The sequence below is a fragment of the Eulemur rufifrons genome, chromosome 30 (genome assembly GCF_041146395.1).
Source record: "Eulemur rufifrons isolate Redbay chromosome 30, OSU_ERuf_1, whole genome shotgun sequence".
NCBI lineage: Eukaryota > Metazoa > Chordata > Mammalia > Primates > Lemuridae > Eulemur > Eulemur rufifrons.
This window is the reverse complement of record NC_091012.1, coordinates 36,990,839-37,015,598: the sequence shown is the minus strand read 5'-3', so window position 1 is coordinate 37,015,598 and position 24,760 is coordinate 36,990,839. Positions and strand designations below refer to the sequence as shown.

The 24,760-nt window shown below is 39.1% G+C and overlaps 1 protein-coding gene across 1 annotated transcript in view; it reads left to right on the top strand.

Annotated features, from left to right (window-relative positions):
* Positions 1 to 716: 716 nt before the first annotated feature.
* The window catches only part of ADGRG4 (adhesion G protein-coupled receptor G4), a 98,394-nt gene continuing 74,350 nt past the window's right edge, over positions 717 to 24,760 (top strand). The window contains exons 1-3 of the mRNA XM_069464186.1: positions 717 to 875; positions 9,860 to 9,897; positions 13,703 to 14,322. Of these exons, the coding sequence (XP_069320287.1) occupies positions 717 to 875; positions 9,860 to 9,897; positions 13,703 to 14,322 (817 nt within the window). The remainder of the gene's footprint in view (positions 876 to 9,859; positions 9,898 to 13,702; positions 14,323 to 24,760) is intronic.

The window sequence follows — 24,760 nt, the reverse complement described above, 5'->3', positions numbered from 1 at the left end:
ACAAAAAAGAGTCTAGTATAGCCATGGAATAAAAAGTGGAAGAGTGTGTGGTACTGAAAAGTTTAGATGGGTTTTGTGAGGAATGTCATCGGTCAGTGAAAATTATGATAGATGTGCAGATTTTAAACCCACCGAGGGTACTTTAAAGCAGTCACAAGGTTTTCCAAACTGTTCAAGTCTCAAATTCATGAGTCATGGCAATGATTTTTTTAGGTTATCAAACAATTACCTATAATTGTTCTTTGATTGGTGAGAAATTCATCACTTTCTTCCTGGAAAAAAATACTCTGTCCTTGAAACTAAGCTTCAGTCTCCTTCAGGCTCCAGATGAGTCACTGGCCTTTCAACTGTGAGGATCACTGTGGGGGAGAGCTTAAGGTCACATCAAACAGAGGGTGACTCAGGGATGCTCTGACTGGATGGAGACAGTGAAGAGCAAAACTGTGTCCACAGAAGTATCTGAAGGGTCATGAAGGAGAAACCAAATCTGTATTAAAGTCCAAGAGGGTGCAAGCAGGGCCAGCAAGAAGGGGTAAAGACTGATGTCAGGAGCTGGATAGAAGCAGAATGGAGCAGGAGGTAAGGAATAAAGCATAAGTGAGAGAAGAGGGCCTAGGACTTAGACTGTAAGTAGGACTTGGTTTCCTGGTGCTCTGTCTTAAACAAGAACAGCAGGTATTTATCACAGTTCTGAAGGCTGGAAGTCTAAGAGTAAGATGCCAGATGATTCTGTTCCTGGTGAGGGTGCTCTTCCTAGCTTGCAGATGGCCACCTTCTGCCTGCACCCTCACGTGGCTGAGAGAGAGAATTCTGTTTTCTTTCTCTTCTATAAGGGCACTGATCCCATCATGGGGCCTCCACCTTCACGACCTCATGTAAGCCCAATTACCTCTTGAAGACCACATCTCCCAATACTATCACATTGGGGGTTAGGGATTCAACATAGAAATTTGGCAGGGGTTGGGGGTGCTATAAACATTCAGTCCATAACATGCTCCCTCCTCTTACTGGTGCTGGCTATTGGCTATGTAATGACTGCATGATGGGTAGGTGGGTAGGTTTGGGTTAAAGACATAGGGCTAGAGTAGTTGTTCCAAAGTCTCCCCTATGACATGCACACACACACACACACACACACACACACCTCACATACCAAGTGGAGTAAGACAGGCTTTTCTGGGTGAAAGAGTGTAACATGTTCTGGAACATTCTTGAGGTGGGAGGCTGCAGTTTTGTGACACATGATCATAGGGTGCTGAAAGCAGCCAGCCTCGACAGTGAGTACCATTTGCTCCTATTTTGGATAGTCAATCTGAGCTGTAATCAACTTTCTTGAGAAGTTCTCACATATGCTGAGACAACCTGACCAGGAATCCTTTTAAGACAAGAGGGCAGCAAAGCCATGTCAGAAAATCAATCCTTATTCTATAGAGACCAACTACATCGGGGTCAGTCAGGATGCAGCAGGAGTATAAAGGTAAAGAAGCTCTTCATCTGATAGGTGTTTGTGTAGCCAGGGTTCAGGAAAAGCCCCATCTTTTCCTGAGAAACTCATTTGGTGTGAAAGCAAAAGTGGAGGATAAACTCTGAGTAGAAACTCTAAATTTCTGTATAAACCCTAGAGTTGAGCTGTCCAATATGGTAATTGCTTGCAACATATGGCTAAGTTTTAATTAATTAAAATTGAGTTCTCAGTGACAAAAGCCATCTCTTAAGCACTCAATAGTTATAGGTGGCCAGTTGTTACTATATTAGGCAGGGCAGATAAAGAACATTTCTATCATCACAGAAAGTTGTATTGGGCACTGCTGTTATAGAAGATTGTGGGGACTGGCCCTTTATGAAAAGACATTTACTTCATTTTTTTTTGACTTTTTTTAATTTTTTTTTTTTTTTTGAGACAGAGTCTCACTCTGTTGCCTGGGCTAGAGTGCCATGGCGTAGCCTAGCTCACAGCAACCTCAAACTCCTGAGCTCAAGTGATCCTCCTGCCTCAGCCTCCCGAGTAGCTGGGACTACAGGCATGCGCCACCATGCCTGGCTAATTTTTTCTATATATATTTTTAGTTGTCCAGATCATTTCTTTCTATTTTTAGTAGAGACAGGTTCTCACTCTTGCTCAGGCCAGTCTGGAACTCCTGACCTTGAGCGATCCTCCCGCCTTGGCCTCCCAGAGTGCTAGGATTACAGGCGTGAGCCACCATGCCTGGCCAAGACATTTACTTTAAACAGCTTTATTGAAATATAATTTATACACCATAAAATTCACCCATTTAAAGTATGCAATTCAATAGTTTTTGGCATATTTACAGAGTTGTGCAACCATCACAAATATCTAATTCCAGAACATTTTCATCAGCCCCCCGAAAAAACTCCATACTCTTCATTCCTCCCTCAACACTCCAGCTCTTGGCAATCACTAATCTGCTTTTTGTCTCTATGGGTTTGCCTATTCTGGACATTTTGCATAAATGTAATCATATAATGTGTGGCTTTTTGTGTCTGGCTTCTTTTACTTACGATCATGTTTTCAAGGTTGATCCATGGGCCAGGCGAGGTGGCTCATGCCTGTAATGCTAGCACTCTGGGAGGCCGAGGCGGGAGGATTGCTTGAGCTCAGGAGTTCGAGACCAGCCTGAGCAAGATCAAGACCCCGTTTCTACTAAAAATAGAAAGAAATTAGCCAAACAACTAAAAATAGAAAAAATTAGCTGGGCATGGTGGCGTGTGCCTGTAGTCCCAGCTACTCGGGAGGCTGAGGCAGGAGGATCGCTTGAGCCCAGAAGTTTGAAGTTGCTGTAAGCTAGGCTGATGCCACGGCACTCTAGCCCAGACAAGAGAGTGAGACTCTATCTCAAAAAAAAAAAAAAAAAAAAAAAAAAAAAAAGTTCATCCCTGTGTAGCATATTATCAGCAGTTTATTTCTTTTTATTACTAAACAATATTCAATTGTACTGATAAGCGTCATTTTATTCCATTCATTAGTTGATGGACATTTGAGTTGTTTTGAACATTTGAGTACAAGTTTTTTTTTTTTTTTTTTGGTGTGGGGCAGGGGGACAGAGTCTCACTCAGTTGCCCTGAGTAGAGTGCCCTGTCTTCAGCCTAGCTCACAGTAACCTCAAACTCCTGGGCTCAAGTGATGCTCCTCCCTCAGCCTCCCAAGTAGCTGGGACTACAGGTGCACAGCATGAACGCCCTGCTAATTTTTCTATTTTTAGTAGAGATGGGGTCTCACACTTGCTCGGGCTGGTTTTGAACTCTTGACCTCGAGTGATGCTCCCACCTCGGCCTCCAGAGAGCTAGGATTATAGGCATGAGCCACTGCACTCAGCTGCTTTTATTTCGTTTGTGAATATACCTAGAAGTAGAATTGTTGAGTCATATGTAACTTTATGATTTACATTTTAAGGAGCTCACAGATCATTTTTCCAAAGAGGCTGCATCATTTTACATCCCATTAGCAGGTTTTTTTTTTTTTTTTTTTTTTTTTTGAGACAGAATCTCGCTCTGTTACCTGGGCTAGAGTGCCGTGCCATCAGCCTAGTTCACAGCAACCTCAAACTCCTGGGCTCAAGTGATTCTTCTGCCTCAGCTTCCTGAGTAGCTGGGATTACAGGCATACGCCACCACTCCTGGTTAATTTTTCTATTTTTAGTACAGACAGGGTCTTGCTCTTGCTCAGGCTGGTCTTGAACTCCTGACCTCAAGTGATCCTCCCGTCTTGGCCTCCCAGACTGCTAGGATTACAGGCACCACACCTGGCCAAATAGCAGTGTTTGATGGTCCCAGTTTCTTCACATCCTTGCTAACACTTGTTATTGTCTGTCTTTTTGGTTATAGACATCCTAGTGGGTGTGAAGTGATACCTCACTGTGGTTTTGATTTGCATTTCCCTATGACTGATGACGTTGAGCATTCTTTCATGTGCAAGAACATTTTGTCCGACAATATTCAGAACTTTTGACCTAGAAAATTTTACCTTCCAGTCTCTGAAGCATACATTTTTTTTTCTTTCTAATTTTCTCAGATACATATTTCCTTGAGTTGGCACAGCCATGGTGCTTTTGTAGCCAGCACAGGACAGATGAGAAAGGTTCATACAGTAGCCCGTTTTTGGAGTGACTGAGTATGTCATTTATATGGGTGACCAATCCTTATACTCTGCCTCAGGCCAGTAAGTTGTAGAAATTTCCTTCATCAACAGTGAAAATATTGATGGGGAATTGCATGGGCTGAAGAATAGGTCTGAAATGCTGTTTTTTTTTTTTTTCATGTTGTTCATTTCCCAGATATGGATAGGGTTCTAAGATCCCTGGTTTGGATTTTTATTACGTAGGCACTTTTGGGTTAGTCTAGCAGTCCAGGGCTTATGGGAGCTGTTGGCATCACAACATAGAGACCTCGGCAGGGAAGGAGAGGGCCTATTAATTCCACCGCCAGGTAATAATATGCAGTGTTTCCTCTACTCTAAATGGTTTTTCCATACACAACATTACCCAAACCTAGTGGGTATGTTGCATTCTTCCCTTTCTCTCACTTTCCATATCTAATCCATTAAGTTCAGTTCATGCCACCTCTAAAATATATCCCAAATCTGATAACTTTTTCCCTTCTTTTTTTTTTTTTTTTGAGACCAAGTCTCACTCTGTTGCCCAGGCTAGAGTGAGTGCCGTGGCATCAGCCTACCTCACAGCAACCTCAAACTCCTGGGCTCAAGCAATCCTTCTGCCTCAGCCTCCCGAGTAGCTGGGATTACAGGCACGTGCCACCATGCCCAGCTAATATTTTTCTCTCTATATATATGTATATATTTAGCTGTCCATATAATTTCTTTCTATTTTTAGTAGAGATGGGGGTCTCGCTCTTGCTCAGGCTGGTCTCGAACTCCTGAGCTCAAACGATCCTCCCGCCTTGGCCTCCCAGAGTGCTAGGATTACAGGCGTGAGCCACCATGCCCGGCCTCTTTCTTTTCTTTCTTGTTGCTGTTCCTCCTCCTCCTCCTCCTCCTGCTCCCCTTCATCCTCTTCCTCCTCCTCCTGCTCGTCCCCCTCCTTCTTCTCCCCACCTCTACTGCCTCCACCTTTGTCCAAGCCACCATCATCTTCTCTCAGATGACTTTAATAGCCTCCTAACTGGTCTTCCTGCTTCTACTCTTGCTCTGCTACAGTCTATCCTCAACACAGCAGCCAGAGTGATGCTTTCATATATCAAGTTAGATCATGCCACTCTCTCACTAAAAACTTGCCAACAAGTTCCCATGACAATTAGAATACAATTCAAGGTGTTTAATAAGACCTAAAAAGTACTACACAACCTGGTCTCCCACTGCCTCTTGGGCCTCATTTCCTACCATGCTTCCTCTCTCTCCTTCCACTCCAGTCACATATGCTTCCTGTTGTTCCTTGACGATGCCAAGTGTGGTCCCACCAAAAGGCCTTTGCACATGCTATTACCTGTGTCTGGGTCCCTCTTACTCCAAATATCTGTAACCTTGGCTCTTTTTTCATCCTTTAGGACTAAGCTAAAATGATTTTTCTTTAGAGAGGCCTTTCTTAGTCATCCTACCTAATGTAGAAATTCCCATTCCTCTCATCCCTGATTTTGCCATTACCTAGTTCATTGGCCTGTTAATTTCCTTTAGAACACTTTTTGTAATTTTTAGTTTTTTTTTTTTCTTTATTTCAGAGTATTATGGAGGTACAAATGTTTTGGTTACATGAATTGCTTTTGTGCCATTTGAGCCAAAGTTATAAGTGTGCCCATCGCCAAGATAGTGTGCATTGTATCTGTTAGGTGTGAGTTTACCCGTACCCTCCCACCCCTTCCCACCTGCTTGGTTGCTACTGAATTTTACTACCATATGTGCACATGAGTGTTGATCAATCAGTTCGAGTCTAACATTGAGTACATGTGGTGTTTGTTTTTCCGTTCTTGCAATACTTCGCTTAGAAGAATGGTCTTCTTTACTTGTTTAGAATGTACACTGACAAGGCCAGGGACCTTGTGTGTCATGCTTACTCTAACACTGACACATGGTCAGTGCTCAATGATCACCGCTGTTGAGTAAGTGCAATTTTCAAGGGGTTTCTGGCCTTATGAGTAATGGCATCCATTTTGTTGGGTGAAACAGGGGCCTTGAATCCAAGATTTGAAGGAATAATCACATTATCCATGTGAGGGTAATTCTGCTGCCTCTTGTTCCAAGAAGAATTCTTGGCAGGTCACACATGGGGTCAGCAACCTGGGTACTATCGGAGGGGATGCGCTGGATAACTCTGTGACTTGTGACAGAAATGAAGCTAAGGGTTGGAGGCTTTTATATATAGCAGATGTGGTTTATCTAAGGATTAGCCTGGTTACTCAAGAGACCAGCAGGGAGTGTGGACTGTCGGTGGCAGATAGTAACTCTCTGTGGTTGTTCACATTATGGCCATGGTGATGTAGGTAATGGAGCTCCCCAGCTCCCTATCTATTCTATCTACTTAGACGGCTGTGGGTCTGCTAGACCAGAACCTGGTCTACAAAGCTTTTCAGTGCCCTAGAACATTGATTTGCAAGGATTTGTGATACTGAGAGCCAGATGACCCTTTGCTCAGGTAAAGGCTTCATATAATATGTAAATGAGTGTCTGCTCACTCCCAGCTTTGATGAGTGGGTGGTGACATTTCCCATTTGAGGCAGTCATGGAGTGCCCTTGGCAGAGTGATCACCCCTAGAATGGCCGGATTCTCTAGCTGTGGTCCCCAACCCTCAGGCCATGTGGTACCAGTCTGTAGCCTGTTAGGAAAACAGGGGCGAGCATCGTCACCTGAGCTCTGCCTCCCCACCCTGTCCCCCTACATCCTGTCCGTGGAACAATTGTCTTCCATGAAACCAGTCCCTGGTGCCAAAAAGGTTGGGGACTGCTGTTAAAGTCTAAACAAAGACAACAAATGCCTCTGGTGGGCACTTTTCCCCAAATCTGTTCTACTTCCTCTCCCTTCTCTGATAGGTATTGCCAGGTGGTCAGGTAGGCCTCGAGCCTTACACAGTATTATGAGTTGAATCGTGTCTTCCCATAATTCATATGTTGAAGTCCTAACCCTCAATACCTCAGAATGTGATTTTATTTGGAAATAGGGTTATTGCAAATGTAATTACTTAAGGTGAGGTCATACTGCAGTACCGTGGACCCCTAGTCCAATACAAATGGTGTCTTTATTTTATTTTATTTTTGGAGACAGAGTCTTGCTCTTTTGTCCTGGCTAGAAAGTGCCATGGCGTCAGCCTAGCTCACAGCAACCTCACACTCCTGGGCTTAAGCAATCCTTCTGCCTCAGCCTCCCAAGTAGCTGGGACTACAGGCATGTGCCACCATGCCCAGCTAATTTTTTTCTATATATTTTTAGTTGTCCCGATAATTTCTTTCTATTTTTTTAGTAGAGACGGGGTCTTGCTCTTGCTCAGGCTGGTCTCGAACTCCTGACCTCAAGCTATCCTCCTACCAAAGCCTTCCAGAGTGCTAGGATTACAGGCCTGAGCCACTGTGCCTGGCCCAAATGGTGTCTTTATAAAAAGAGGAAATTTGGACACAGACATACACACAGGAACAACATGCAAAGATGAAGGCAGATATTGGAGTCATGAGCTTACAGGCCAAGGAACACCAAATATTGCCAGAAAACTCCTAGAAACTAGGAGAGAAGCATGGAGCACATTTCTCCCTCACAGCCCTCAGAAGAAACCAACCTTGACCCTAGACTTCTAGCCTCCAAAACTGTGACACGATAAATTTCTGTAAGCCACTCAGTATATGATATGTTGTTATGGTACCTGAGAAAACTATAATAATAACACAGACACTGATGCTCTGTCAGGATCTCTGGATCAGGATTAAAAAGAGGAAAGCATGTTACCTTGTAGGGGAGAAACAGTGACCAGACCATGCCCACAGTGCCTGACCATGGAAGAACCTCATTGGTCCACTCTTCCTGAGATGGTGCAGGACAGTGCTCCTGGAATCTCAGTCCCCCAACCTTTTAAACACTTTAACATTTTAAGGGGAAACTTTGCCAAGAAAGGGCAGAAAAACCAGTACAGAATATGCCTGCTGTTTATTTAATGCTGTTTTCAGTAGAAAATAAAGGGACTTTGCTAAGGAAAAAAAAAAAAACATTCAGATTGTCTGTCTCTTACAGTTCTAAATTTTTCACTTGTTGACTTTTAAAATGACTCTGGTAGGGACAGAGAACTCTCCACTGATATTTTGCCAAAAATTCCCTAAAACAGAAGGTAGGGCACAAGTTCAGTTTGCAGTTCAGAACTTCTCATTCTATGCCAGATGCTTGACCCACATACATTTGCACAGGGGACAGCCCTCCACCTGTCCTAGGGCACAACCATTTATTCAGTAAACAGCTACAAAAGACCTACTATGTGCCAAGAAAGTTGGACCCTGCCATCTCACACCATATACAAAAATGAACTCAAAATGGATGAAAGACTTAAATGTAAGAACTGAAACTCTAAAACTCTTAGAGAATGCATAAGGGGAAAATTTCATGACCTTGGATTTGACAATAGATTCTTAGAAATGACACCAAAGAACAAGGAAAAAAGGAGAAAATAGATGAATTAGATTTCATTAAAACTAAAAATTTTGTGCATCAAAAGACACTATCAAGAAAGTGAAAAGACAATACAGAATGGGAGAAAATATTTGCAGGTCATATATCCGTTAAGGTTCTAGTATTCAAAATATATAAAGAATGCTTACAACTCAACAACAAAAAGACAAACAACCCAATTAAAAATGGGCAAAAAACTTGAATAGATATTTCTGCAAAGAAGCTATGCAAATGGCCAACTAACATTAAAAAATGCTCAATGTCATTAGTCATTAGGGGAATGCAAATCAAAACCACAACAAGATACCACTCCACAACCTTTAGGATGGCTATAATAATAATAAGAAGAAGAAATGGAAAACAACAAGTGTTGGCAAAGATGTAGAGAAATTGGAACCCTCATACATTGCTGAAATGTAAAATGGCACAGCCACTGTGGAAAACAGTTTGGCTGTTACTCAAAGTTAAACATAGAATTACTATATGCCCTAGCAATTTCAATCTTATGTATATACACAAAAGAAATGAAAACATGTGTTCAAACAAAATAAATGGCATGAATGTTCAGAGCAGCACTATTCATAATAGCCAAAAGGTAGAAACAACCCAAATGTCCATTAACCCATGAATCAATAAACAAAATGTGGTATATCCATACAATAGAATATTATTCAGCCATGGAAAGTAATGAAGTACTGATACATGCTACAACGTGGATGGACATTATGCTAAATGAAAGAAGCCAGACACAAAAGGTCACATATTATCTGATTCCATTTATACAAAATGCCCAGAATAGACAAATCCAGAGACAGAAAACAAATTGCCAGGGTCTGGGGAGAGGGGCAAATGGAGAGTGACTGCTTAATGGGTACAGGGTTTCCTTTTGGAGTGATGACAATGTTCTAGAAATAGGTAATGGTTATGGTTGCACAGCATTGTGAATATACTAAATGCCACTGAATTGATACTTTAAAATGGTTAAAATGGTAAATCTTATCGTATGTGAAATTTTCCAGTACAAATAAAATGGTGCTTGATGCTCCTGAGGCAGTAACGTAGCCATTTAAATGAGGTTTATGGTGAACTTTTCCTAACGTGGAAAATGTTACATGTTAAATGAGAAAAACAGAGAACCAAATTTTCCATACAATTTGATCTCAGCCTCATAGAAACAAACATAACCTGTGCACAGAAAGAAAGTCAGAGGAAATACACCAAAATTTTAGTGTTTACCTTTGCGTGGCAAGACCCTCTGGCTGATTTTGTTTTCATCTTTTTACTTCCTAATACTTTCCACTTTTTGTTTAAAAAGACACATACTTTTATAATGGAAAAATACCTATTTTTCTAAAGTAAGGAAAACAATAAATGTAATTTAAAATAAAAGCAAACAGGGGCTAGAGATGAAGAGACCCAGAGGAGTCAGATCAAGAGAGAACATGCTTCAGGGGAGCAATCAGGCAATTTGGACTTGAAAATTGCCAGGGAACAGATGGCAGCATCCAAGCAGACATCTGCAATGGATAGCGAAATCAAATGCAAGGACACAAGTGGCCTTTGAAGCCAGCCCTTGAGAGGCCCGGCAGAGAACACTGCTTGCGTAGCCAAACAGAAGGGCAGAGCCCCTCTGTGCCTTGTCATAGCCCAGCCTCCTCAGAGCCCTGCTGGGGGCCCAGAGGCTGTAGTAGGGCTCTGGGCAGATGTGCTTGCATGTATGAGGGTGCAACAGAGTTTGTGGAGGAAGAAAGAGGCTTTTAATAGTGACCTTGGCAAACATCGCAGCTGCCATTGACATGGGAACGTCACAGTTTATACACATTCTCACATACATAACCTAAACGTTAGTTATTATTGCATTATCTTTTATAATGGCCCTTCGAGGTAGGTAATTATTCCCATCTTGCCATGGAAGAATGAGGCACAGAGAAGTAATGTGAGTTATTTATTTAACATTTTTATAGTGCTCACTATATGCCAGACACTGTCCTGAGAGCATTCACCTGCATTCATTGCTTATGTTCACACAGCTAGTAAGAAACAAATCTGGGACTCAAATCTGGCCTTTCAGACTCCACTACACCACACTTCTGCTCATGTTTTTTTTTTTTTTTTTCTGAGATAGAGTCTCGCTCTGTCACCCGTGGTGTCAGCCTAGCTCACAGCAACCTCAAAGTCCTGGGCTCAAGCGATCCTCCTCCCTTAGCCTCCCAAGTAGCTGGGACTACAGACATGTGCCACCATGCCTGGCTAATTTTTTCTATATATTTTTAGTCGTCCAGCTAATTTCTTTCTATTTTTAGTAGAGACAGGGTCTTGCTCTTGCTCAGGCTGGTCTCGAACTCCTAACCACGAGCGATCCTCCTGACTCGGCCTCCCAGAGTGCTAGGATTACAGGCATGAGCCACCACGCCCAGCCTTCTCATGTTTAAGCAGAATTTACCTCTCGTCTGCAGAATCTCAAGTAAGGCCACAAGTGGTTCTATCTATCTATTTATCCATCCATCCATCTACTCTTATTTTTCTGATTATAATAATATATGATTTTTTAAAACATGGAAATATTACTGGAACAAGTAGCATGAAAGTAAAAATTTCCCTAAATCTCACACCTAAAGGTAATCATTTGTAATGGTTTGATAGGTGTTCTCCCAGATTTTTTATATGCTTATGCTACCACATATATTTTTCTTTTATTTTTAATAGGAAAATACTATACCTGCATGTATGTAACTCCCATTTCACATAATATGAAGCCTTGAAAATCTCTCCATGACTCAATAGGACTTCCTTGTTTATTTTAATATTTCATTGTATAGAGGTAGCAATTTTCCTAACTAGTCACTGTTAGACGTACAGGTTTTTCAATTGGTCTTGATTACAAACAAAGCTGCAATAAATATCCTTGTACTCACATCTTTGTGTAAAATAAATTTATAGAAATGGAATTTCTGGGTCAAGAGTATACAACAATTAAAATTGTTATAGATATTGGCAAATTGCCCTTTAAAAATACTACTTAATTGGCACTCCTACCAGCAGTGTATAAGTAGGCCTCATTTCCCCATGGGTTTGCCAATGCTGGGTATTCTCAGTCTTTTAAAATCTTATTAATCTAGTAGGCAAAAATGGCATCTCATTATTGTTTTAATTTGTGCTTAAAAAATAGTGAGCTGGCATTTTATTATATTATTGGCCTTTATATTTCTGCTTTTGTAAATTGCTCTTTCCTGTCCTTTGGCTACTGGTTTTAAATTAGTATACTGCAGAGAGGAGAGGCCCCTGTAAACTATATGAGATTATAGTACAGTCTTTTAAGGGACAAGCAAGCCCTGGAGATTTATGCTCACCATAAAACCAGGCCTTAGATGTTGTATTTGACGTCATTTTGGAGGGCTGAACAGAAAAGCAATGTTAATGAATAATAATTGAGACCAGTTTCATAGCAATTATCATCTTGTGGGATTAACTCTTGATTTATTAGCCACATAAAAGATGATAAGATAATGTAATCACATAAGCCAGGGATTGAAATAAGCATTGGCCCATCCACCAATGGACGGTTCAGAAATACTCTCTGGCAAGTGGACAGTGTGAGTTCCCGCACATGGATGTGCATGTGTACAGGTGAGTGTGTGTGTGGGGAGGCATATGCGTGGGCTTGTTCGCTTTTGGGGGATGTACAGTAGGGAAATGGAGGGAGAGAATACTGTGTGGCCGGAGAATATCTGGAAGCTTTCATCTGGGGGCATCTCCCAGAAGCAGGGAAGGAGTTACTTCCCGCCAGCCTCTGTAGTGTGCTGTTAAGCCTGTCACCGTTTTAAAGTAGTGGTCCCAACATTACAACTCTAATTCAGGGAGAGGTTACACATCTGTTCTGCCGTAAAACTCTTTTTGGTTTGGCGCAGGTTGTACTGAGACTGGACTAGGTCGACGGTTGGCAATCCTCACATATTTTCCTAGTGGCCTGGGGGTTTGTAGTGGTGATAATATCACCTTTCATCAACAGCTTTCTATGAGACAAAGGGCATACCCAATGTTAATTTTCATAAATACTGCCAAATTGCCTGCCAAAGGACTGTACCATTGGACATGTCCTTCAGCAACGTTTAACAGGGCTTTCCATACATCATCTTGCTTAATCTTCAAATAATCTTGTAAGGTCATTAGGTAGGGGCTATTATCTGGCACAGACTAATGTGAATGGTGCCCCCTAGAGTTGGGCAGACATACAGCACTGGGGCTCCAAATCCCCATTTCAGTGAAGCAAATATTGAGGCATCAGGAGGGAGGTTAAGTTACGTGTTCAAAGTTACACAGCTGATGAGTGTCAGAGCTGGGATTTTAACCCAGGCTGTCTGACTCCAGAGCATAGTGATAACTGGGTCCAGGGCCATCTAGAGAGTAGCTTAAAGTCACTGCAGCCCCCTTAGTGAGGGGATGGAAGGAAGGATGCACTCAGGGCAGTGCCATCGCTTCCATTCCTGAGTACAAACAGAAGTCCCAGAGCTTCAGTATTGTCCAGCTGGTCATCCTTCAGGACTTTGTCAGTGCCTTTCAGTGAGAAGCAGTCTCCAGAGACAGAATAAATCAGGTAATTTGGCTCAGGAAAAGGCATTGGAGAAACAAATTGCTGTTGCCCCATGAATATAATAAGGCAGTTAGGTGGGCGGAAATAGTTCTCTTTTGATTATATGAGTGAGGATTATGTGCAGCAAATTTGAATTCCAAGCTGCCTTTTCTTTGGCCTCTTCCCCCCAACTAGCCATACACTTCTAACTGCCTCTCCAAACTGTCCAGCTGGTGTGTGCTCCGGGAACACTAATCTAACTTTTCATATTAGCCCAGGCAAAATATAATTAGGAAGAAAGTCTTCTGCCAAAAAAATAAAAAAAAATAAAAAAAAAAAAATAAATCACATGTCAATGTCAAATAGAGATGATTTTTGTATATTACTATTTTTGCTTATTTGCACCAGTATTGACTCATAATTACATTGTATAATCTGGATTTGACTGTATTGCCAAAGAAGATGATTAAAAAATTTTTCACTGAAATTTCATTTGTTTTCTCTTTCCCCCTCTCCAAATTGGGACAGATATGCTTTCACTAAAAGGAAAAAAGCTGGATTTTTATGAAAGAGGTGACACATATGTAAGCCTGAACAACACCATTCCTGAACTCAGCCGATTTACAGCATGCATTGACCTGGCACTCATGGATGACAACTCAAGATATTGGATGGCCTTCTCCTATATTACTAAAAACACTCTCCTGGGAAGAGAAAACATAGACCTTGAACTCGCAGGAGACCATCAGCAGCTAATACTATACAGTTTGGGCAAGATCTTTTATATCCATTACCACCTGACTCCATTTCAATGGCATACAGTATGCTTGATATGGGATGGTGTGAAGGGCAGATTAGAGATCATCCTGAATAAAGAAAGGATACTGGTAGTAATGGATCAACCGCAAAACCTGACACCTAATGGGACTCTGGTCCTAGGGCACTTTCTCAAGAATGGGGACAGTCGGGTTAACAGCGTGGGATCTAGCTTTCACGGCAGCTTGTACTACTTTCAACTCTGGGACCACATCCTGGAAAATGAGGAGTTGATGAAGTGTTTAGATGGAAATGTAGTTAGTTGGGAAGAAGACGTTTGGCTCGTCAACAAGATCACCCCAACTGTTGACAGGAGGCTGCACTGCTGTGAGTAACTTACGAATTTTCCTCCTTAGCAAGGATAGCGTTGATGCAGTACTCCTCTGCTCACTGCTGCAAATAATCCACTCCTAGACCAAGGCTCTGTCTTCCTCCCAGTGGCCCAAGGTTGCTGCGGTTTTATCTACTTTTTAATGTAGAGAAAATACTGTTCTCTTTTACCTTTGTTTTGATATAATTTCAAACCTAGAGAAATATTGGAAGAATAGGATAAAAGAACTCATACACTCTTTAGCCAGATTTACCAATGAGGTAAAACTTTCCCATATGCTTTATCCTTCTATCTAAATCTTTCTCTTCTCTCTCCTCCTCCCTACACACACACAAGAATGCAACTTATTTGTTTCTGAATCATTTGAGAGTAAGTTGCAGGCATGATTCCTCATTACCTTGAAATATCTTGGTGTGTATTTCCCAAGAATTCTCTTACTTAACCATACTACAGTAATCAAAATCAGAAAATTTAATATGGATGTAATACTAAAATCTAATTCACAGTTTACATTCAAATTTAGCCAATTATCCTAATAATTTCCTTTATGATTATTTTTTGCTTGGCCCAGGGTCGAATTCAGGATCACACATTGCACTTAGTTGTCATGTCTCTTTAGACTCTAATCTGGAATGCATTCTCAGTCTTTCCTTGTCTTTCATGATCTTGACAATCTTATTAATAGAATACAGTCTAGCTATTTTGTAGAATGTCCCTCAATTTGAGTTTGTCTAATATTTCCTCATGATTAGATTCAGGCTATGCATTTTTGGTAAGAATATCACAGAAGTGATGTTATATTCTCAGTGCATGACGTCAGTAGACACATGGTGCCAATTTGTCTCATTACTCATGATGATAAATTTTATCACCTGATTCTGGTGATGTCTGTCAGATTTCTACACTGTAAAGTTATTATTTTTTCCTTTGTAATTATTAATTAATTTCTGGGGAGATTTTTGGAGCCTATGTAACTATCCTCTTCTTATCAAACTTTCACCCAATAGTTTTATGTCTATCTACTCATGATTCTTGCCTGATTCACTAATTGCTATGAGAGTTGCAAAATGATCATTTTAAAAACTCCATCTTTTTGTACATTTTTTAGTTGGCATTTTATTGTAAAAATGACTTTTCTCTTCTTCCATATTCATTAATTTATTCACGTGTCTATTATATGAGCATTAACTCATGGATTCTCATTTTATTCATTTTATTCAATGGATTACAATCTATTACTATCATTTATTTTGATGCTCAAATTGGCCCAGACTTGGACAGTGAAAGCCCTTCAATCTGGCTCCTGTGTCCTTTTGACACATTGCTATCATTTTTGAGCATTTCCTTACTTTCTGGTACAACAAGATGTTCTAGGCTCATCTTGTACTTTTTCTGCTCAGCCCAAGAATCGGCCATTTTACCAAGGAGTTCTGGTTCCTTTTAGTGAGCAATGGTATTTATAAATCAATTCATTTTTTCTTGTGAGAGCAATGATGGTTTTGGAGAACTATTTGGAATGGGGTTCCTGTAAGAAAACTGGCTTCTAGGAATTACACATGTATTTTTCCCCTTCTCTCTCATTTTAAGAAGGAAGTAAAAGATTGTTTTTCTCTGCACAATCTCACTCTCCCTTCAAATCCAATCTTGTCCACAACCACCAGCAGCAGTAGTCCTGAAGTGTGGGTAGTCAGTAATAATAGCATTAAGATAGGATTTTTTTCTTATTTCCTGAAATGTTCATTTATTCTTAGAGGAGTATTATTTACTGTCCTTACGGGGTATTTGGGGAAAAGGCTTTCAGGAAGGGAATGAAGGCTCCATCCATGCCTAAGGAGGCCTTTCACAGACTATGGGGATATGTTTCCACCAACAGTCTGGATGCTGTTTGGGTTAATGGCAGAAGCACATGCCAAGGCATTTCTGTTTCTTTGAGATCAGACCAATGCAAAGGACCAGAAAAGCTATTCCTTTGTGCTACTACCTAAAGGCATTTGGTTTTTCTCTTTTCTGAGGCCTTGAAAATAAAAGAGAATAGTCCTACCTAGCTCTGATTACAAAACTGAGCTATGGACTAGTAGGTTAAGCTCGAACAGCTCACCCAAAGCAGTTTAAAGTAACTTTATCTTTGATCTAAGGAACCAGAAGTATGGCCCTATTCAATCCATATGCTTAGTGATGGTCTTCAAAAACCAAATCTGGACAGCTAATGGCCATGGCCTTTCCTACCACTTTGCTGATAAATAGTTAAATCTAACTGATGTGTTAAAATGCTAGACAACCCTCACTTAGTTTGCTCTTTTGTATAGTTTTTAAATGTACAGTCTATCCTCTTGGTCTGTTAGAGTCCTGGTCGGCATGATACACAAATAATCTAACATACCAAACCAACAAGAGAAAACACAACTTAAAATGACAATCAAGCAAAAAGTGTAGGAAATATTAATGTTCTGTCTACTATTGAGGTTTCTTCAAATGTTCTTTCCAAATCTTAAACCAGTAGTTCCTAATCTGAGGGCCAGAATGGCCTTGAAAGAGTTGGGAAAGCCTTTGAAATTATATACAACACCCTAAAAATGCAAGGTGAATTTCTTTCCTGTGGACAGAGTCTATAATTTCTCTCATATTCTAACATAATATGATAATTGCTGCTTTTTACTAGGTTCTTACCGCGTGCCAGGCATTTTATAGAAGAGGAAACCGAGGCTCAGAGAGGTTAAGTAAATTGCCTAAGGTCACAAATCAAATAAGTAGCGGAGCTGGGGTTTGAACAAAGATTTGTCTGGCTGCGAAGCCCATGCTCTTTTCACCCCTACACTATGTAGGACTATCTCAAGGGAGTCTGTGGCCCCCAATATTTTATGTTACATATTATAATGTTGCAGAAGCTTCCTTTGAAAGGATTGCTGGTGTTGATCAAACACCTGGGGAAATCAGGCTACCAGCCGCAGTCTCTGCCTGCCTCATCACTGAAGGAGCCATAACACCATAGAATTTCTCTTACTTTGATCTTGGGTGTATGACATCTGGGAAAAGGGGGGCAATATATGAATAAATATGAGAAATTACAATGTGTCTAGCTTCAGCTTTTGCCTAATAAATTGGTATTTATGGTCTATAGAAGGATTATGACCTTTAAAAATAAATTTTAATGAGTACATTGCTAGGTTACAAATCTCAATAAATCTATTTACACATGAATTATATATATATTTATATATTCATGAGAACAAGGCTTTTGGGGAACATTTGCTGAAAAACACGAACCCTACCTGGGTTTAATAAACAAGTATTCACTAAAGTCGGAGATGTCACAGGAATATTTAAATAGCACAATGATAAATAATAATAGCAGTAAAGTTGCTAGTCATTAGAAATTTAGTTTGGGAGTAGTTCTTAAGCATCTTTTCCCTATTTTTAAAAATAACAAATGTAATGCATATTGTTATGAGTAAAATAGATTTAAACAATATAAAATACATGAAGTATAAAATAAAACCTACTTCCATCCTCTCCACAGAAGCGTCTAGTTTTAAATATTTTTCTATGAGTTTATAATAAGTGTGTGTGTATGTGTGCATGTATGTGCATAGGTGTGTATAGTTTGATAAACCAAATATTAGATATATGTACATACATATTGTTCTGCAACTTGATTTATTTTAACTTAATGTTATTATAGACATGAGTACATTTAGATCTGTTTTTAGGGCTGCATATATTTCATTGTGCAGACGTAACATAATTTATTTAACTAACCTACCATTGATGGACATTTAAGTTGCTTCCAATCTTTTGCAGTTACAAATAATGCCACAATAAATTTCCTCATATGCACATCTTAGTATACCTGGGCTTGCAATTTCATAGAACACATTTCTAAGAGTAGAATTTCTTAGTAAAGGCATATAAAGCTTTTAAAATTTAAACAGACTTATCATTTTTACTAGTTATTTTATTAATTTAATTATCCATTAACAATTTATCTTTTAAAGTAAAATGAATAGATATATACAGTGAAAGATTAAAACTATATAAAAGTATAAATCAAAAGCAAAAATCTCCTTTCTTACTTAGCTGGATGTGGTGGTGGGAGCCTGTAGCCAGCTACTTGGGAGGCTAAGGCAGGAGGATTGCTTGAGCCCAGGAGTTTGAAGTTGCAGTGAGCTGTGATCATGCCACAGCACTCCAGCCTGGGAGACAGAGCGAGACAATGTCTCAAAAAACAAAAACAAAAACAAAACAAAAAAAACCGCAAAAAACAAAGTCTCCTTTCACTTCAATCCCTTACCCCAAGTGCCTCTCCACAAAAGTAATGATTATTAACAATTTCTTATGTATCCTTGCAGGAAAAATGTAAACTTGGGTTTACAGGTAAATATTCTTTTTTTAATAGTTGGGATCATGATTATATGTATAGTCTTCTGCATCTTTTTAAAATTTAATAATATATTTTGAAGATATTTCCATGTCAGAAAATATAGAGCAATCTGATTATTTGGGGGTGGGTGCTGCCAAACAGTACGATTGAATAAGGGTATGCTGTAATTTATTCAACAAGTTCTGTTGGAAGGACTTTTAAGTTGTTTCTAGTTTTTAACTAACACAAAAGCATACAGGATTTTTAACAGCAATGGGTCGTGACAGAAATGTCTTGAGGCAACCATAAAGGACTGATTACAAGCTAAAGTTCCTCTCTAGGTATGATGAGCATAATTTCCTAATCTCAACTCAGACACATGAGCCAACAAAGGATTCATTCTGTGAATGTGTGTAGATGAAGAGTCTTCCAGAGACATGCAGATTAAATTACTCTTAGTTAGACATTTCAGAAATTCCCTCTATTTGAGAAGAATGAAATAACTTGAATTCAGTCCATCCTGGAAAATCTACACTGTATCAAAACATAGGTTCTTGTATCTGTGGGGTCATTGATTTGCTGAGGTTTATTATTTGATCTAATCCTCCAGCTGCTTTGAATTACTATGTGAACTGACTATTCTTAAAATATGCAAAGACAGATTATATAGTTTATGTCCTTTCTAAAGGTCTTTGTTTGGCCCACTATTAATCCCTCTATCCAATTATCAGCTCTGATAGCAAAGGTTCCATGGTGATGGGCTCTATAGCTAAAAGGCAATTTGATCTTGCCCTTGTACATCAATTCTCTGTGCTACCCTCGTTTTTCATCATGAAATATAAGCATGAGCTGTTTGTAGTTTGCTCAAAGCCTTCTTATTTGTATTCTCCTACACAAGATGACATTCTCCTATAGACTCAGAGATGGAAGCTCTAGCGCCTCTCTCTCTCTCTCTCTCTCTCTTTCTCTCTCAATGCGCGCGCAGGATTCATTTTTCATGTCCTTTCCTGGAAACCAAATGCAGACACCATTTTGAAATTTTTTTTTTTTTTTTGCTTATCGTCTTAAAGATACTCATTTCATATTTTTCTACCTGACAGGCAGATCTGTCTGTGGCAATTTCTGGTCACCATTATCTCTCACAAATCTAATCAACACACTGAATTATATTTATAGAGGTCGTGATTGAAAGAAAAACCAGATGTGATCTGTGGGCTAAAACAACACGCAGATTTAATATGAGGTGATATACCCAAATCACAACCAGAATTTGGTACCTTAGCAAATGTTCTACTTAATATTCTGTTCGCAGGTACATCTGTAACAAAATGCCTCATAAATATTCAGCTACTCTATACCTCTGTTCTCCAGCTCCCAATGATTACAAAAATACAATTTTACCTAGAGTGAAAGAGCAAATGGCAATTAAGCCCGCAGACCCCCATGAATTAGCACAGATTATCCCCACTTTAAAATACAGAGACAGCAAAGCTCATGCAAATTACTTGTGCAAGCGATCACTTGTTCACAAACAGGAACAAAATGAATGTGGCAAAAGATGTTTGTGAGCCCTCCGAAGACCGAAGCCTGACCTCACAACTTCTATAGTCCCTCCAGTAGGAATGGACGCTTGGTTAGCGCTCCACTACCTACACCGTATGGGTTTGCTTTTTTTAACTGAAATTTTTTATTAAAAGATAATTGTAAGTTCATGTGCAGTTAGAGATTTTTGTATACTTTGCCCAGTTTCCCCTAATGATAACATCTTGCAACGTTATAGTATAACAACCAAAATATTGTCATTGATACAACCTACCAGTATTATTCAGATTTCTCTAGTTTTACTTGTACTTACTTGTGTGTGTGTATTAAGTTCTACACAATTTGATCGGCTGTGGAGGCTTGTATATCCACCATCACGCTGCTGTTGAACAGTTCAAATACCGCAAGAATCCTTCATGTTCCCTTTCCCCTCTTACCCCACTTTGTCCCTAATCCCTGACAGACACTAATCTGTCATCCATTTTTAAGCTTTTGCCATTTCAAAAATATTATATAAATGGAATCACACAGAATGCAAACTCTTAGGATTGGCTTTTTATTTTACTCAGCATAATTCTCTGGAGAGTCTGTGTATCAATACTGTGTTCCTTTTTATTGCTGAGTAGTATTCCATGGTATGGATGTATCACAGTTTGTTTAACCATTTACCTGTTAAAGGACATCTGGGCTGACTTCAATTTTTAGCTGTTACCAAAAAAAATTTGCTATGAACATTTGTGTACAGGTTTTTGTATGAACATAAGTTTTCATTTCTCTGGGAAAAATGCTCAGTGGTGCAATTGCTGGGCTGTATGGTTGTTGCACATTTAGTTTTATAAGAAACTGCCAGACTGTTTTCCAAAGTAGCTACACCATTTTATATTCCCACCAGCAACGGATAAGTGGTCCAGGATGGTCTCTGCATCCTTGCCAGCATTTGGTGTTGTCACTATTTTTTATTTTTGTCATTCTTATAAATGTGTAATAATATCTTATTGTGGTTTTAATTTGCATTTCCCTGATGCTTAATGATGTTAAACATCTTTTCCTGTGCTCATTTGCCATCTGCGTATTTTCTTCAGTGAAATGTCTGTTCATGTCTTTTGCCCTTCGAAAAAAATTGGATGGTTTATTTTACTGTTGAGTTTTGAAAGTTTTTAAATATATATTCTAGTGCTTTGTTGGATATGTCTTTTGCACATATTTTCTTCTAGTCTGTAGATTGGCTTTTTAAAATCCTTTTCACTTGTGCTTTCATAGAGCAAAAACATTTAATGTTGGTAAAGTCTAATTTATCAGTTTATCTTTTTATGGATTGTGCTTTTGGTGTTCAAATCTAAGAACTCTTTGTTAGCCCTAGACCTCAAATATTTTCTCCTATGCTTTTTTCTAAATGTTCCACAGTTTTATGTTTTGCATGTAAGTTTGTGGTCCATTTGGAGTTAATTTTTGCATAAGATGTGTAAGGTTTAGGTTGAGGTTTTTTTGTTTGTTTTGTTTTTATTCCTATGGGTGTCCAATTGTTCTGGTATTATTTGTTGAAAAGGTTATCCTTCCTTTACTGAATTGCTTTTTTGCCTCTGTCACAAATAAGTTGAACATATTTGTGTGTGTATATTTCTGAGTTTTCTATCTGTTCCATTCAGCTATTTGTCTGTTCCTCTGCCAATACCACACTGTCTTGATTGCTCTATCTATACAGAACGCTTTAATGTTGGGTAGAGTGATTCCTCTCACCTTATTCTTCTTTTGAAAAATGAGTTTAGCTATTCTAGGGCTTGTGCATTTCCATAACAATTGTAGACTAAGCCTGTCTATGTTTGCATAAAACTTGGATGGAATTTTGATAGAAATTTGATTATACCTGTATATCAATTTGGGGAAAACTGACATCTTTACTATGTTGAGTCTTCCAATCTGTGAATACAATATGCTTCCCATTTTTTTAGGTATTCTTTGATTTCTTTCACTAACATTTTGTGATTTCCAGCATACACATGTTTTGTTAAGTGTAGACCTAAGTATTTCATTTCATTGGAGCAATTGTAAATAGCATTATGCCATTATGCTTTTTTTTTTTTTTTTTTTGAGACAGAGTCTCACTCTGTTGCCCAGGCTAGAGTGCCGTGGCATCAGCCTAGCTCACAGCAACCTCAAACTCCTGGGCTCAAGCAATCCTCCTGCCTCAGCCTCCCGAGTAGCTGGGACTACAAGCACGCGCCACCATGCCCAGCTAATTTTTTATATATATATTTTTAGTTGTCCAGATCATTTCTTTCTATTTTTAGTAGAGACGGGGGTCTCGCTCTTGCTCAGGCTGGTCTCGAACTCCTAACCTCCCACCTCAGCCTCCCAGAGTGCTAGGATTACAGTCGTGAGCCACCATGCCCGGCCAGCATTATGCTTTTGATTTCCATTTCTGCGTGTTCATTTTTAGAACATAGAAATGTGATTGATTTTTGTGTGTTAATTTTGTATTCTGCAAACTTACTGAGCTCATTTATAAGTTCTGGGGAATTTTTTTTTCTTGGTGATTCCTGGGGATTTTCTATATGGACAACCACATAATCTGCAATGCCTTTTATTTCTTTTTCTTGCCTTATTGGAGTGCCTCTAACTTCCAGTACTATGTTGAATAAAAGCGGTAAAAGTGGACATCCTTGCGTCGTTTCTGATATCAGCAGGAAAGCATTCAGTCTTTCACCATTACAGTTGATGTTAGCTGTAGGTTTCTTGATGATGCTCTTTATCAAGTTGCTATAAATCCCCTCTATTCCTAAAGTGGTGAGAGATTTTATCATGAATGGGTATGGGTTTTTGTCAAATGCCTTTTTGTTCATCCATTGATATGAGCATATGATTTTTATTCTTTAGCTTGTTGACATTATGGGTTATGTTGATAGATTTTTGAATGCTTAACCAGCCTTAAATACCTGGAATAAATCCCATTTGGTCATGGTTTATAATTATTTTTATACATTGCTGCATTCAGTTTGCCAATATTTTGTTGAAGATTTTTGCATTTAAGTTCAGGAAAGATATTGGTCTGCAGTAGTCGTTCTTTTTTTGTTACAGTTTGTGTCCGATTTCAGTGTCAGGATAACATTGGCCTCATAAAATGTGTTGGAAAGCATTCGTTCCTCTTATTTTTTCTGAAAGAGATTGTATAAAATTGGTGTTAATTGTTCCGTGCTAGTAAACTCTAGTGAAATCATCTGGGCCTGGGTATTTCTTTTTTGAGAACTATTTAATTACCAGTTCAATTTATTTAATGGTTATAGGGCTATTCAGATTGTTTATTTCATCTTGTGGAGCTTTGGTAGTTTACGTTTTTTGAGGAGTTGTCTATTTGTTCTAACTTGTCAAATTTGTGAGCATAAAGTTATTCATGGTATTCTCTTATTATCTTTTTAATTACTACAGAGTGTGTACTGATATTCTCTGCTTCATTCCTGATCTTGGTGATTTGTACCTTTTCTCTTTTTTTTTTTTTTTGAGACAGAGTCTCACTCTGTTGCCCAGGCTAGAGTGAGTGCCGTGGCGTCAGCCTAGCTCACAGCAACCTCAAACTCCTGAGCTCGAGCGATCCTCCTGTCTCAGCCTCCCGAGTAGCTGGGACTACAGGCATGCACCACCATGCCCGGCTAATTTTTTCTATATATATTTTTAGCTGTCCATATAATTTCTTTCTATTTTTAGTAGAGATGGGGTCTCGCTCTTGCTCAGGCTGCCTTTTCTCTTTTTATCTTTATCAGTCTTGCTAGAGGTTTATCAGTTTGATTGACTTTTAAAATAAGAATCATCTTTGTTCCATTGATTTTTCTCTATTGTTTTCCTATTTTTAATTTCATTAAGTTCCTTTGTAGTCTTATTTCTTTTCTCCTGCCTGCTTTGGACTTATCTTGCTTGCTCTTTTTTTTTCTAGGTTCTTGAGTTGGGAGCTGAGATTATTGTTTTGAGACATTTTCTTTTTTCTAATGTATGCATTTAGTGCTATAAATTTCCCTCTCAGCACTGCTTTAGTTGTGTCTCATAAATTTTGATATGTTGTATTTTAGTTTCATTTAATTCAATGTTTTCGAAAAATTTTCCCTGAGATGTCTTCTTTGATTCATGGATTATGTAGAAGTGTGTTGTTTAGAAATTTTCCATGGTCTTTCTGTTTGATTCTATGATGGTCAGAGAAAATAGTCTTGTACATTTAATTCTTTTAAATTTGTTGAGGTCTGTTTTATGGCCCTGTATATGGTCTGTGTTGGTGAATGTTCCACAGGTGCTTCAAAAAATATGTACTCTGCCATTGTAGGGTGGATTTCTCTATAAATGTCAACTAAATGCTGTTGATTGTGTTGTTCAGAACTTCTACGTACCTGTTGATGTTCTGTCTAGTAGATTTATCAGTTGTTGTGAGAGGAGTGATGGAATTCCAAACTATAATTATGGATTTACCTATTTTTCCTTTCAGCTCTATCAGTTTCACTTTATATATTTTAAGGCTCTGCTGTTTGGTGTGTATGCATTTAGGATAACTGTGT